This window comes from Denticeps clupeoides, chromosome 16 (genome assembly GCF_900700375.1).
Source record: "Denticeps clupeoides chromosome 16, fDenClu1.1, whole genome shotgun sequence".
Taxonomy (NCBI): Eukaryota; Metazoa; Chordata; class Actinopteri; order Clupeiformes; family Denticipitidae; genus Denticeps; species Denticeps clupeoides.
This window is the reverse complement of record NC_041722.1, coordinates 10710808-10723811: the sequence shown is the minus strand read 5'-3', so window position 1 is coordinate 10723811 and position 13004 is coordinate 10710808. Positions and strand designations below refer to the sequence as shown.

General features: G+C 42.2%; 1 protein-coding gene across 4 annotated transcripts; it reads right to left on the bottom strand.

The window, feature by feature from the left end:
* Window positions 1-3308: 3308 nt before the first annotated feature.
* On the bottom strand, window positions 3309-11072 carry tppp3 (tubulin polymerization-promoting protein family member 3). 4 transcript variants are annotated; one of them, XM_028957185.1, is made up of 5 exons: window positions 10908-11072; window positions 6689-6778; window positions 5379-5577; window positions 5147-5300; window positions 3309-4242 (listed from the first exon to the last, which is right to left on the bottom strand). In XM_028957185.1, coding segments are annotated over exons 2-5 (546 nt in total). In that variant the 5' UTR covers window positions 6690-6778; window positions 10908-11072; the 3' UTR covers window positions 3309-4050. The 4 variants fall into 4 exon arrangements, with proteins under 4 accessions (XP_028813018.1, XP_028813019.1, XP_028813020.1 ...); XM_028957186.1 differs by lacking the exon at window positions 6689-6778 and having other exon boundaries at window positions 10908-11064; XM_028957187.1 differs by lacking the exons at window positions 6689-6778; window positions 10908-11072 and adding an exon at window positions 7589-7636.
* Window positions 11073-13004: the final 1932 nt, after the last annotated feature.

Below are 13004 nucleotides of genomic sequence, written 5' to 3'. Positions count from 1 at the left end.
TCCCCTTACTCATTACCCCACATTCAGAACATTGCACATGTCGGTGTATCTTTCTAAAAGCTTGCATAGTTCTCAGCAACATCCTGACAAAATGACTCTGACATCAGTCATTTCATTTTTTAGTCGATTAAGCACTCTTAAGATGATGCCTCATGTGTGCGGGCAGCTGCGCTGAACATTGGCTGGGACACAGACTCAGCAAGAACACTTGACTGTTGTGCATTTCCAGTTGTCTCTGAAATGTTATGTTTTTTAAGAAATCTGGATTGCACATGTGAAAGGAGCTTGCATTCATAAAAAATATTAAAAAAAAACTACAAAACTGATTAGTCAATCAAACCTGTTCTGTAATAAGCATTATAAATGTATATTATAAATTGCAGCAGTAGCAGTTTTACACAAATCCAAGCCACTGTGCATCTTTTTTTTTCTTTTACAACAGAGCAACCATATTTCAGTATTTTTTATTACATTTTTATCACAGTTATCACCTGTATCCACTGTGTGTTTTCTGTTTGCTAGATCTGCTAGCGCAGGTATGTTGGAAATGAGTTTGAATCCTGGCCCTGGCTTCTGAGAGTGCAGGCATGTGCTCTAGGTGCATTCTAGGCAGTTCTAAATAATCGGTAGGTGTGAGTGTGTGAGTGAATGGTGTGTGTGCACCCCCTGCGGTGGGCTGGTGACCCACCTTGGGTGAGTCCTTGAGCGCCCCTAATTAGGACTTAGCAGTTATGGATAATGAGTGAGTGAGATTTGTCACTCAATCATCACCCCAAAATATGCAATTTTCCTCTTATTGTACTAATAACATTAGTATGAAAACATAGCTTTCCAAGATACTGAGAAGACTTGATTTTGCAAGTCTTTTATGATCCTTCATTACAATTCCCAGTGTCTATAATTGCAATTGACCATTGCATCAACTATTTACTTTTAGGGACTATTAATTTATGACCGAGGTAAACCAAACTTGTGTATTCTGATATTCCTGGCTGAAATGTATTAAGCTATGACCTCCCCATGTAACAGTATTCTCACTGAGTAACAAATGAGGACATAGTTGTTAATGCTCACTCAATACAATTTACTGTAAAATACAATATCTAGTAAAGACAGTCTATTCTCCCAGTTAATGAATGGTATTGTGTTGTGAGTACTTTATCACTACCAGCACTACAGTTTACTTTGTACTGGCGTGATATCAGCTTGGTATTTGGCAATCAGAGTTAGAAGTTGGGTGGATGCTCATGTGTCAAATGCAAACCTCTTTTTTCAAGACGGCTGACCCTTTGTTGGCTCTACTCCATGTTCTGACTCAAAAGCTGAAGGTGACTGTTATTATTTTAAGGCTGTATCTGTTTGGAGAGCAAACGTGAGCTTTTTATGGAAGATTATGCATAGCAAACACAGTGAGGGTACAGGCTCATCTGTCAGGATGGCAATGTACTCGGCCCTTTTGAGAGATAAAGCTCATGTCAGTCACATGCCTCAGGTCACATAAAGGTCAGATGACAATCTTCACATAAAACCGTGATGTTTTCTTTTGTGCTGATTCTGATTGTATATTGAATAAAAAAAGTTGCATATTAAATAGTAAATCAGATCAATCTGTCGTATGTTATTTTTTACCTCAATTTAAAACAAGTTACTTCCTTTTTTCTATCTTAATTGCAGCTTCGTTTAGTTCCTATTTAACTGCAACCTTTCAATGGACTTGTTTTGACCTGCACTAGATTAAATTGGAACTAGTTTACCAGCAAGAGAGGAAATTATATTAGTAGTGGAAGCCCTAATAAAAAAATAATTGTTGTCTTGGCCTGTTTATGTTATATGTGGTTTGAACAACTGACTCAGAAGCACGGCACGGTAATTGGACTTTCCACGAAGAACTCATCATTGCACTAGCTAACTGCATTCTGTTTCTTCAAAAAAATAATAAATCCAAACTTTTTAAAATAAGAATTCAGATTTGGTCATTTTAATCTTCATCTTGGGTTATTGAAATTTAGCATCACATAATTAAATAAAATTAAATTAAAATATATGATACTGAAAAAAAAAGAAGTTTATTACCCTGTAGGCTTAGGTTCAAGTCTCAGTGGGGTTACTGCTGTCTCCGGTACAAGGCCTCCTGAGACCGTCACTCAAAGAACCACCCAGACACGAGCTCCTTCACCGGCACTGGACCAGAAATTCACAGCAATCTTTCCACCCGGGATTCAGTGCAGGCTGACTGGTGACACAGGGACCATGTGGGCCTGAACTCGGAGGGCCCTGGTCATGTCAGCAGACCCACTGGAGCCTGGTGGGCTGCACGCAGAGTCAGCAGGTAATTAATCAGCCGGTTTATTACAGCCACCAACAGCTGCAAAAGACGTCCTGAGAAGGAGCCCACGAGAGCGCGCTCGCCTCGCCCGTGATACTATTCATCATCCCACGACGGCAGGCAACAAAGGTTGGAGTAGAATGGATCGCTCGCTCGTGCTAGATATGTTTTTGATTAGAGGCTTCCAAGGAGATGTCCCAAACAAGCGTTGCCATGAACTTGTGTGTTTGGTTACAAACAGAGCAGGCAGAGGAGGACTGCCGGAGCCAGGTGCTGAAGTGTTGTTTTGTGTATGCTGTGGCTGCCATGACAACAGGCGACCGGCGTCAGCTTCCTGTTTCTTGGAGCGGAGGATGAAGGGATGGAGATTGTGTGGCAGCCGGCGGTGTGTGGGTTTGGAGTGGAATGGTCCTTGCTGCTGGTGCTGTCATGCACACATGTGCTGCTGGTGTGTGTATGTAAATGACTGACAGTGCGCAAGAGGATGTGTGTGTGTGTGGATGTGTTTCCTTCTGCAGCCTCTGGATCTGACACCATGTGGTGACGCTGCCTGCGCATGTATTGCGCATGTGTTTCCACATGTGCTGTTTTCATCACACACACCTACGTATGAGGAAGTGGTGAGCGAAAGTAAATATAATACTGACAGTTTCCTTCGTTTAATGAAGCTTGTCCCCTCCCAGACTGCAGCAGTCCGGCAGGCGTCCGTCTTCGTGGACTTTAGCCAAGCAGCAAGGACGCGGAAACCACTTTACAGACCTCTAAATGTCAGAGCTCTGAATATAGAGTGTCGAAGGCGCCTGCATTTTAATTCCTCAACACTTTCCACACTGTTTTGGAGCTTTTAATTACACCATTTGGCAAAAAAAACGTCCCTTTAAATCTGACACTCATCAAACATTGGCATGGTGAAGTCTGGTATTAAATCTATTCAATGATGCTTTAGTGTTTATATCAATAGCAAATGAATATCATTCTCAAATTGACCCATAAATGTTTATTTACAGAATATTGCGTTCATTCATTGACCATCAGACAGCCTTGAGAGTTTACTGGTTTTAATGCAAACTGCAAACAAATAAAAATATACAGCTGAAAGTTCAGTGAAATTCACAATAGAAACATGAAAATGCAACAAATGAACACAATATCAGTTGTATTTTTCCAGTTGTTAGAAAAAAATATATGTATATAAAAGAAAGGCAAAAACAGAACCTATTGCACAGAACCTAATGTGAGGGGGAAAGAATTCTATAATGCAGAATTGTGTAATCCCAGAAATGATGCACCAGACATGCAATTTTATGTCTCTTCTAACAGTTGCATTAATCTATCTGCGACGGAAGGTAAGCGATAATGCAAGTAATATAGCTGCACTGAGTAAAACTGAGTAATCCTTTTCAATAATGCTTGCCACTTGATAGCCATTTATAGAACGACTTCTTATATAGCTGGTTGGCAGGGTTCTGCCTGTGCTTTTCCACCTATGAAAAACTACTTTTGCTAGTACCTCCTGATTATATTGTACTGCTGTAGGACATCTTCATAGCTTCAAAGGTAAACAAGCATTATGTCCCTGTTTCTCAGAGGGTCATATCTCCATCGTGGTGGACTTTTTTTAGGGTCAAAGTTCGGCTTTGGTCCAGACGTAAGTGCTGAAGTATGAGTTCGTCTTCCTCCTCTGTTTTTTTTTTCTTTCTTTATTTCCCATTGCAGGGCAGAGCCTACTTGGCCTTTGTCTTCTCATCGTAAGTCCCTGCATTCTTGTAGGCACCAACGTAGCCTGTGTTCTCAACTAGGTCCTCGCGGCCACTCTTCCCCTTCCCTTTTCCAGCCTCGTCAAAGCGCTCCTTATGGGATCCTGTGTACTTCGATGTGTCGGTCAGTCTGTCTACAGCACCAGTCTTGGCTACTTTCTGTGAAATCAAAACATATATACATTCAAACATACTTATGAATTAAGAAATAAGAACCAGAACAGGGTGATGTCATTTTTGTATAATATAGCTATATTACAGAAAAAAAAAAAGAAAGCTGAACTCCTGATACTGGGTTGGTGCCCGCTGCCCTCTAGTGTCACAAACCTGCTGTTTCAGGGATTAAGGAAACCAGCTTGTTTAGGTGGGTTGTGTCTGAATAAACGTCTCCTTTAGCTTTTAATGTTTGTTTTTGCTTTTTGCAAATAAATCATGGGTGTGGCACTTCATCAAAAGTCTTGAAATCTACACCAGGCCTGGTCTTGTTGTGTTTAAGCAAAGCCTCGGGGGAGACCTTCTGTCACAAGAGGCACCGACCGCAAGATAAATCAGATGGTCGGGTGGATGTCATCAGCAACTAGTTGCAGAGAAAACCAGGCACCTGTGGTTTGAATGAAGTTCTGATGCGCTGAACAGACGCCTCTTATCCTTTCCTCCACTGTTTACTCTCATAACTGCTGACATGGATCACTTCATCCTGCCGCTTAAGTGTTTAATACTCACTCACATGAGTAAATAACCCATTTGTAGTGAGTCACATGGAATGTGAGCATCTGTGTATTTTTTTTTCTTGAGTGGATCTTGAACTCATTCTACTAAATGAATACTAAGGGTGTGGTAGTGGCCTAGTGGATAACACACCCGCCTATGAACCAGACGACCACAACGTCACACGTTCAACCACACTCACTACCCTTGTGTGCCTGAGCAAAACACTTAACCCCAATTCAGGGAGGCTGTCCCTGTAACTACTGATTGTATGTCACTTTGGATAAGGGCATCTGTTAAATGCCATCCATGTAAATGTAGGTGTGTCATGGGTTAGTTTAGGATGTTCTCTCACCGTTACGCCAACGTTAGCAGGCTCTTTTCCCTCAATGAGCTTGTGTAAGGATTGTAGTGCTTCCTCTTTGCTTTGGCCTTTGAATCTCTTTGGTGCCAACTCTTCCAGAGCCTTCTCAAACTCCTCATAAGTAATAACCCGTGAGGTCTTCCCTCTGCCAATGTGAAAACATTGTTGCTAAACAGCATTCAAGCTCTATGCATGAACAACCGACATAGAAATGAAAACTCACTTGACTTTGGTGAAAACAATATCCACATCAGTACTTGTGACGTTCTTGCCATCAATGACCTTGCAGTCCTTACACAGCTTAGCCCAGTTTTTCCCATTCATCTCTTTTCCCGTTGCTTTGGTGTCTCCATGAATGGCGAACTTCTTGAAAGCTGTTAGGAGCATCTCCATGTCAGCACTTTCAGCCATTCTGAGAAACACTGCCAAACCCAAAATGCCACATTTAGAAAGTGAGGTATAACATAAATTAAACCAATAAGCAAATGATACAACCAAAGATTCAGGTTTAACTGTGAGACTTGATAGATACACAAAGAAAGACATCAAGAACTCAAATTAATTGAAATGTGTCTCTCTAAACCAGTGATTCCTGTTTTCTTCCTCTCCTCCACTTCTTCTACCTGACTAGCAAACTACCTGTCACAAAAGAGACATATCTAAGACCTAGTTTTCAGTCACCCATCTTCAACTACAGAGTTCATTACCTTGCCCTCTCCACCATAAACCAACATTCATCACCAACTCAGTCTCTACCTCATCAGTTCCTTTGCATGCCCTTTAACTTCTTCCCAAACCCAAATCCTTCTCCTCATCGGATCAGCCACAGACACGTCATCAGTTCACCTCCTATGTCCTGTTTCATCCTAACCCAAGAGGACTTCTCCTCCTACTCCTTGGCTCTCTAATGCAATATGTAGCAATTGTATGCAAGTAGCAGAAGGATAATAGAGGTGCTAAATGCTGCTAGATCTGTAAAATTGTCATCAGTGCTAATCTTTCTGGACCTTACAACAGCATTTGACACAGCTCTCGACTGGGATCCCTCAAGGCTCAGTACTTGGCCCTCTCCTGTTCTCCCTTTACACCAAATCACTTGGTGATTTCTTCACATAGGTTATCCTATCACTGCTATGCAGATGACACCCAACTTTTCCACCATCAGATGTAAACGTGTCCAACAAAATCTATACTTGCCTGAAACATGGACAATTCCTTCTCCTACACATCTCACATTGCCATACCTTCTCATACCATACAACATTATATAAGGATTCATCCATTTTTATCAACAAAGGTTACTCAGGTACTTGTACAATCTCTGGTCATCTCCAAACTGGACTACTGTAACTGTCACGGCTGCTGTCTCACAACCAGTGCCCAAGGGGGCATGCAGACACTCAAGGGGATGACCTCCAGAAAAGGAGATGGGGTCAAGGTCAAGACCCAAATCCCCTCAGTCGCCACCATCTTAACCTGATCCTACCATATCCACGACTGCACCATCAAACCCGGACAGAGACAGTAACTCACTCCTGGCTGGTCTTCCTTGCTTCTCTCTACTTAGCGACCTCTCCAGCTGATCCAGAATGCAGCAGCATGGCAGCACCGTCTCTCAAGGTACTATGTTCAAACAGCTGAGTCATTAAAGATCTTCAAATTCAAGCTTGTTTAGAAAATATTTGGAATAAAACATATATACACCTTCTATACTTATAAACAACAACAGCAACAACAAAATCAATTGGGTTCTGAGTTGTTATGCAAATGGTATCTACAGATCAGGTCCTAGTGAACCAAACGAGGGATTTCAGTGATTGATATTATAAAGCACTTATGAAAGTTGCTCTGGATAAGAGTGTCTGCCAAATGAAGTAAATGTTCCGTGCCACCCTCTGTCGATCCGGGCCAGCGGGAGGCTTATTATCCACCATGCTGATGTGCCTGGGGAGCACGGAGGGTAAAATTATGTGGTAAGGTGGGGTAAACACTTCTCCCGTTTCCTCCTTCTGCTGCAGGGACCTGGCCAGCGTGGAAACTCTGGTGTTTTTTCATAGTATTGTAACATGTTTCATGAAGCACAACTGTCTTTTGAGGGTTGGTCTCCTCGGGTGAAGGGGGGTGTACTGGAGGTGTTTCGGATTTTCACGATTGTGAGGTTTTAGTTCTTTATATATTTTTTTCTTTATATATATAAAGTTTGAACACACCTTTTCATTCAATGTGTTTTCTTTATTTACATGACCATTAGTAGATTCTCACTGAAGGCATCAAAACTACGAATGAACACATGTGGAGTTATGTACTTAACAAAAAAGGTGAAATAACTGAAAACATGTTTTATATTCTAGTTTCTTCAAAATAGCCGTCCTTTGCTCTGATTACTGCTTTGCACTCTTGCCATTCTCTCGATGAGCTTCAAGAGGTCGTCACCTGAAATGGTTTTCCAACAGTCTTGAAGGAGTTCCCAGAGGTGTTTAGCACTTGTTGGCCCCTTTGCCTTCACTCTGCGGTCCAGCTCACCCCAAACCATCTTGACTGGGTTCAGGTCCGGTGACTGTGGAGGTCAGGTCTCCACTTTTTGTTAAGTACATAACTCCACATTTGTTCATTCATAGTTTTGATGCCTTCAGTACCAATGTAAATGGTCCTAAAAATAAAAAGAACACATTGAATGAGATGGTGTGTCCAAACTTTTGGCCTGTACTGTATTTATTTTATTTATTTATTTTGAGGCAGCATACTAACGACATCTGGAGATGGGGATGTAAAAAGCAAAGTTGACCTCTAGGATTGTACATGTGAAGCTGGCGTCATTTTGACTTCTTGACTCGTCTTTAACTTTATTGACATATAAGTTGACCTGAGTTGTTATGCCCTAGTTCAAAAGTGGTTCCAGATTGTTGTTTTGAGTCACTTTTTCCCATTTTACTTAACAAGGACAGAGAAAAAAAGCACACCAAACATGGTTTACTAGTACATTACTACTGAATAAAGTACTTCAGCAAACCTTAAGAAAGGAGCGAAAAACTTTTTTCATGCTCCCCTGTCTCATGCTTCAACTTACTGCAATCTTTTTGCAGAGATTGAAAATAAATGCTACAAATGAAGTCAAGCGATGTTTTGAACAGCCCACATTCATGACTGGAGTATTATGAATTTAGTTTTGCGGAGAACATCCATTAGCAGCATATTACCTTCAGGCCTTCGAAGGGCCTCATTTAATACACGGCAAATGAGGAAAAGCCAAATTACAGCCGAAGCCAGGAGTAGCTCATTATGTGTCTGCAGTGCCGCACTCCCTGAAGCCTTGATTAAAGGGCAGCCCTGAGCAAGAGCGCTTATTCAAACAGCTTCTTAAACATGTCAGCCTTTATTTACAGGAAAGGAGTCTCCGTTTAATAAAAGGGCAGAGTCCACCACACCGGTGTGAGGAGCACAGGGCAGCGGCTCCTTCAGTCCTCCCTTCTTTGTTGCATTGTGTGCTGCAGTCGTGCTGGACATGACTTCACCCCTTTTTCGGAGCCCCACTCCTGTACACACACGGTGATGAAATCGCCTTGCTCGGTTGCTACGGCGACCTTCTCTCCCCCCATGCCAGGAATGTCCTCACAAGCCATTAACAGCACACCGCATGGAGAGACATCTGTGTGTGATCCCTGGACTGTTCCTTAGCGCTCGAATGTTAGCCATGCGGAGCTCTGCGCTATGTGCTACGCGCTCTGCGGTGATTGTAATAACAGGGCCGTTGTCATGAAGGTGGCTACCGGCCCTGGTTTTGACAGCTTAAAGGTTTGTGGGGTTTTTTTTTAAGCAAAGCGGGTTTCATCAGTAAAACCTCAGTCACTTTAGCCGGGAGGTGAAGAGGAGAGGTGTTGCTGATGATGGTGGGTGGGCTTGGACAGGCCTCGGCTCTGCCGGGAGGTCTTCCCGCCGCCATCTGCACGCTCCCGCGCACACACCGGGCTTCCTGACGACGTCAGGTTGTTCCTGTGCGCGCTCGTGTTTGCATTTACGTCTCCAAATCATTGTCTTTGTGAGGAAATAGTCATTCTGAAATAATCATGTTCATGGTTTTTATGAACTATTTCACCACCAGCGTTATTTAATAGAATAACCCTGTGATCGCTACCTTTACTGCTCCTGCTACTAACTGTTCCTTAACAAAAAAGTACACGATTGTTGCACATAATCCCCAGACAGCATTTCACTCTAATTTGTTACTTTGACTAAGAGGAGGATGAGTATATAATAAGCATCAGTTTTTGTGTGTGTGTGTGTGTGTGTGTTGCGTGATGGCTGACGGCTGGGTCTGGCTGCGATGCGAACTCAGGGGCTTACAGGCTGGGGAATAAAGACCACATTCATTCAAAAGGTCCGGCCACCGCCCCTCCGCATGCTTACTTTGGGCCTCTGTCCCACATGGGCTCCGCTTCACCTTTTTTGTCCATCCCTGTACTTCTGTCCTGCACATTGTTTTGGGTGGGTCGGTGTTGTGGCCAAATTTAGATTGCGAAACTATCCAGACAGCTTTGGCTTGTTTAAAAAACGGATTCCAAGTTGATTTACGCTCGGGATGGAGTAATAAAAATGTGATTAAAATAGGAATGGAAACACCCACTTAAATTGGACCATGACTGCAATGAGAGACACTTTATTTGCTTTTAATTCATCAGACCTCTGGCAGCGTGGACAAAAGAAGGTTTAACCCAGCAGCAGAAATAATGTCTCTTGCCCTGCTGGGTGTTCTGCTTCTGCTTCTGCGTAACAGGGCTTTCAGCCTCTTCATATTGCCGCTGTTGGCAGCGGCTCTGGAGCTCCAGACATGAACCGAAATCCTATTTGTTCCACCCGGGACACGGGTGCTTTTAATTGGTAGCTGCCTAAAGGCCTCTGCCTGAACTGTCAAAGAATGAGACCTGTCTCAGATGCTGCATTTAATTCGGTGCTGGGAATTTTTATATTAACACCTTTTCATTTTTTTTTATTTTAATAAACAGATGATGTTTTCAGTTTTGTATGTTTAAGATAATTTAAAAAGATGTTCAAAGTTCTCAGATATCAGCATGAAGGTCAGAATAAGATTAGCTATGGTAAAAGTTATCTAATTATTATTTATTTTTAATTGTTTTAAAGAAAGATTAATCTTAATCAGTGTTTAGATTAATATATGTAATGTACACACATGTACATACTTATTTGAAATATTACGTAAATTCTAAATATGAAATAAATATTATATAAATTCATAAAAACAAAACAAAAAGCCCCAACAGAGGCGTTTCCTTCCTTTTCTCACATGTGGGGTTGAGATCATATGCAGAGTAGGTAGAGTGTGAACTTAGATTTCAGTATATGTGAGCTATAATTCATAATTACATAATTTTGCAAAATACAAATTGAACACCATAGAAGTATTTAACAGGAGGCCTAGGAATGTCAGTGCCCACTGCATGATTAATTGGACTCCCCAAACAAATTCATTATGGGCGCTTACATCGCAAGCATGCGCTGCTTAATGTTCCATTAAATAGCTCGCAGGAGGACTGAGCTGCGAGTGTCACGCATGCAAACGATCATTGGCACACGAGTGGTCCTGCGCTATCTATATTGACACAAACGCAGCACGCGTGCAGGAATTCGCCAGTCCATCGCCTTGTGAGCATGTGCATCTGCGCGAGTGGAGGTGGGAAGGCATTGCAAAGAAGATCCCCGGCTGCGAAATGTCAAATTAAAGTCCTGCTGCGCTTACCTCTGCAATCTCCCCTCTGCTCCTCAACTGGTCCTGCACTGCCTCGCCCTGCAAACTCCACCACTCAAATGAGCTTTAAAGGGCGGAGGGCTGTTATCATCTGTTTACCCCTGTATCCATAGAGACATCCTGTTTAACATCAAGGGAGGGCAATAAAAAGGGGGGAGAGAGAGAACGAGAAAGAGAGAGATGTATGTGTGAGTGTGTGTGTGTGTGAGAGAGAGAGAGAGAGAGAGAGAGAGCTTATCCCTCCGAACTGAGTGACCATCAGCCGGTGAGAAGAAGCTCCCTTCTGCTGGGCATGCAGAAGGCAGCAGGATGTGTCCTGGGTGTAATGGCTGGATTTGAGACAAATCTCCTGCAGCCGAAATCCACCTGCACAGAGAGTGTGAGGGAACCCACGTGACCTCCGCTCCCCAGATCCTGGGGCTTTAGCTTCCAGCATACCTGTCTGAGCGCATATTTTATCACAGTTGGAAGTGACGAATTATCTCGGGTGTTTATTTGTGTACTGATGAGTCAAGCAGGCTGTGCCACCAGCATATGGTTGGAGTTACTTTTTATGTGCAAGCACTTTATGTACCGTGTGAGTATAACTTTCTGCAGCTGTTGGCCAACAAATTATTTTTAAATTACTGTAAATTGTCTAAGTCAAATGTGCAGTTTTAGGGTCTGCTTACTGAAACTGGTTACTGAAACTGTAGATCTTTCTGTTGCTGAAACAGAATGTGTGAATGAAGATTGAAAATTAATGAGGAAAATATATAAATGTATTAATTAGCTTTATACAAATGAATACCTAAATATTATTACTATTAATTGACCACAATCCACTAAAGTGTGCTAAAATGCTGTATTGCATGTTTAAAACTATGACAGAGACAAGTGTGGAAAGAGGCTCAGATGGGGAGTGAGAGAGAGTTTTTTTTTTTTGTGACAGTAAATAAAATGGAAATAAAATTTAGAAAGCATACTGCGCCTTGTCTCTCCATTTGAAAAAAAATGTGACTGCGCACACATAAGCTATTATTGATGGACTCACTCCATCTTTATGTGTGGCTATCTGGCTTTGTGTGTTGAAGGCCACACAGGAAGAAAACAAAAAGCAGCTGCATCAACTGTGAAATATACTATACTACTATATACTACTATAATACTATACTACTATATTTCACATACTCAGGGTTGTAGCTGATGGAGCCCATCCTGGCACAGTGGGTGCAGGGTGGGGACAGGGCGAGGCACCAGCCCATTGCAGGGTGCTCACACACAGGCATACCATGCACTCGTACCTATGGACAATTTGATATGTCACCTATGTCACCAATTCAATAGTGTACTTGCCTTTGGATGGTGGATGGAAACCGGAGAACCTGGGGGAACATGCGGAGAGCATGCAAACTCCACACGAGCCGGGGTTCAAACTCACAACCTTAGAGGTGTGATGAACTGTCTCTTACAGCAAAGATGGAGCATAAAATGAAGCAATTCAATAGGTCATTTTACTCCATTATTCTTTTGAAGAGCGCATCTCTGTTCTTTCCTCTGCCAGGTCGCTGGTTCCAGGCTTCAGCCCTCCCATCTCTGTCTCCATTGTGCAGATGAACACATGAACTCATGGGCATGAACCATAATAACTTCACAGTGCCAAATATGATGCAGCACGGTCTGATGTCACTGAGATATTTTTCTAATTATTTCTGTTTCTAATTATATACAAAAAGAACTGGAATCGTTCCTGCAAGTTAACGGCCTGTGATGTTATAAACAAATCCTGGGTTTTATGCTGTGTTGAAGATTTCCTCTCCAACACGCTCCAAATCCTTAGCTGGGTACAGTTGTTTTTTCTTACTTGTTTAATTTGTAGGAAAAAGGATTTTCTCACATTCGTGAACTGAAATATCGAGCACAATTTCCTGCCGTTACTGAAGCATGAACAGGGCCATTATTAACCAGAGACGAGAACAAATCTTTCAGTTTGGGCAAAAAATAAAAAACGCCGAATCACCTACGCACTACATGGCCATTAGTTATCCAAGTGTAATCACCCTTTAAGGTCTTTGTTCATTTAATGATCACAAACATATGGAAACTATA

Bases quoted from the DNA above. Each gene is read 5' to 3' on its own strand.
- tppp3 (XM_028957184.1), bottom strand. From the start codon at position 5,701: ATGTCTTTCTTTGTGTATCTATCAAGTCTCACAGTTAAACCTGAATCT. The intron at 5,301-5,378 runs GTGAGTTTTCAT...TCACATTGGCAG, and splicing joins ATTGTTTTCACCAAAGTCAA to AGGGAAGACCTCACGGGTTA. The intron at 4,243-5,146 runs GTGAGAGAACAT...TTGATTTCACAG, and splicing joins CTGCTAACGTTGGCGTAACG to AAAGTAGCCAAGACTGGTGC.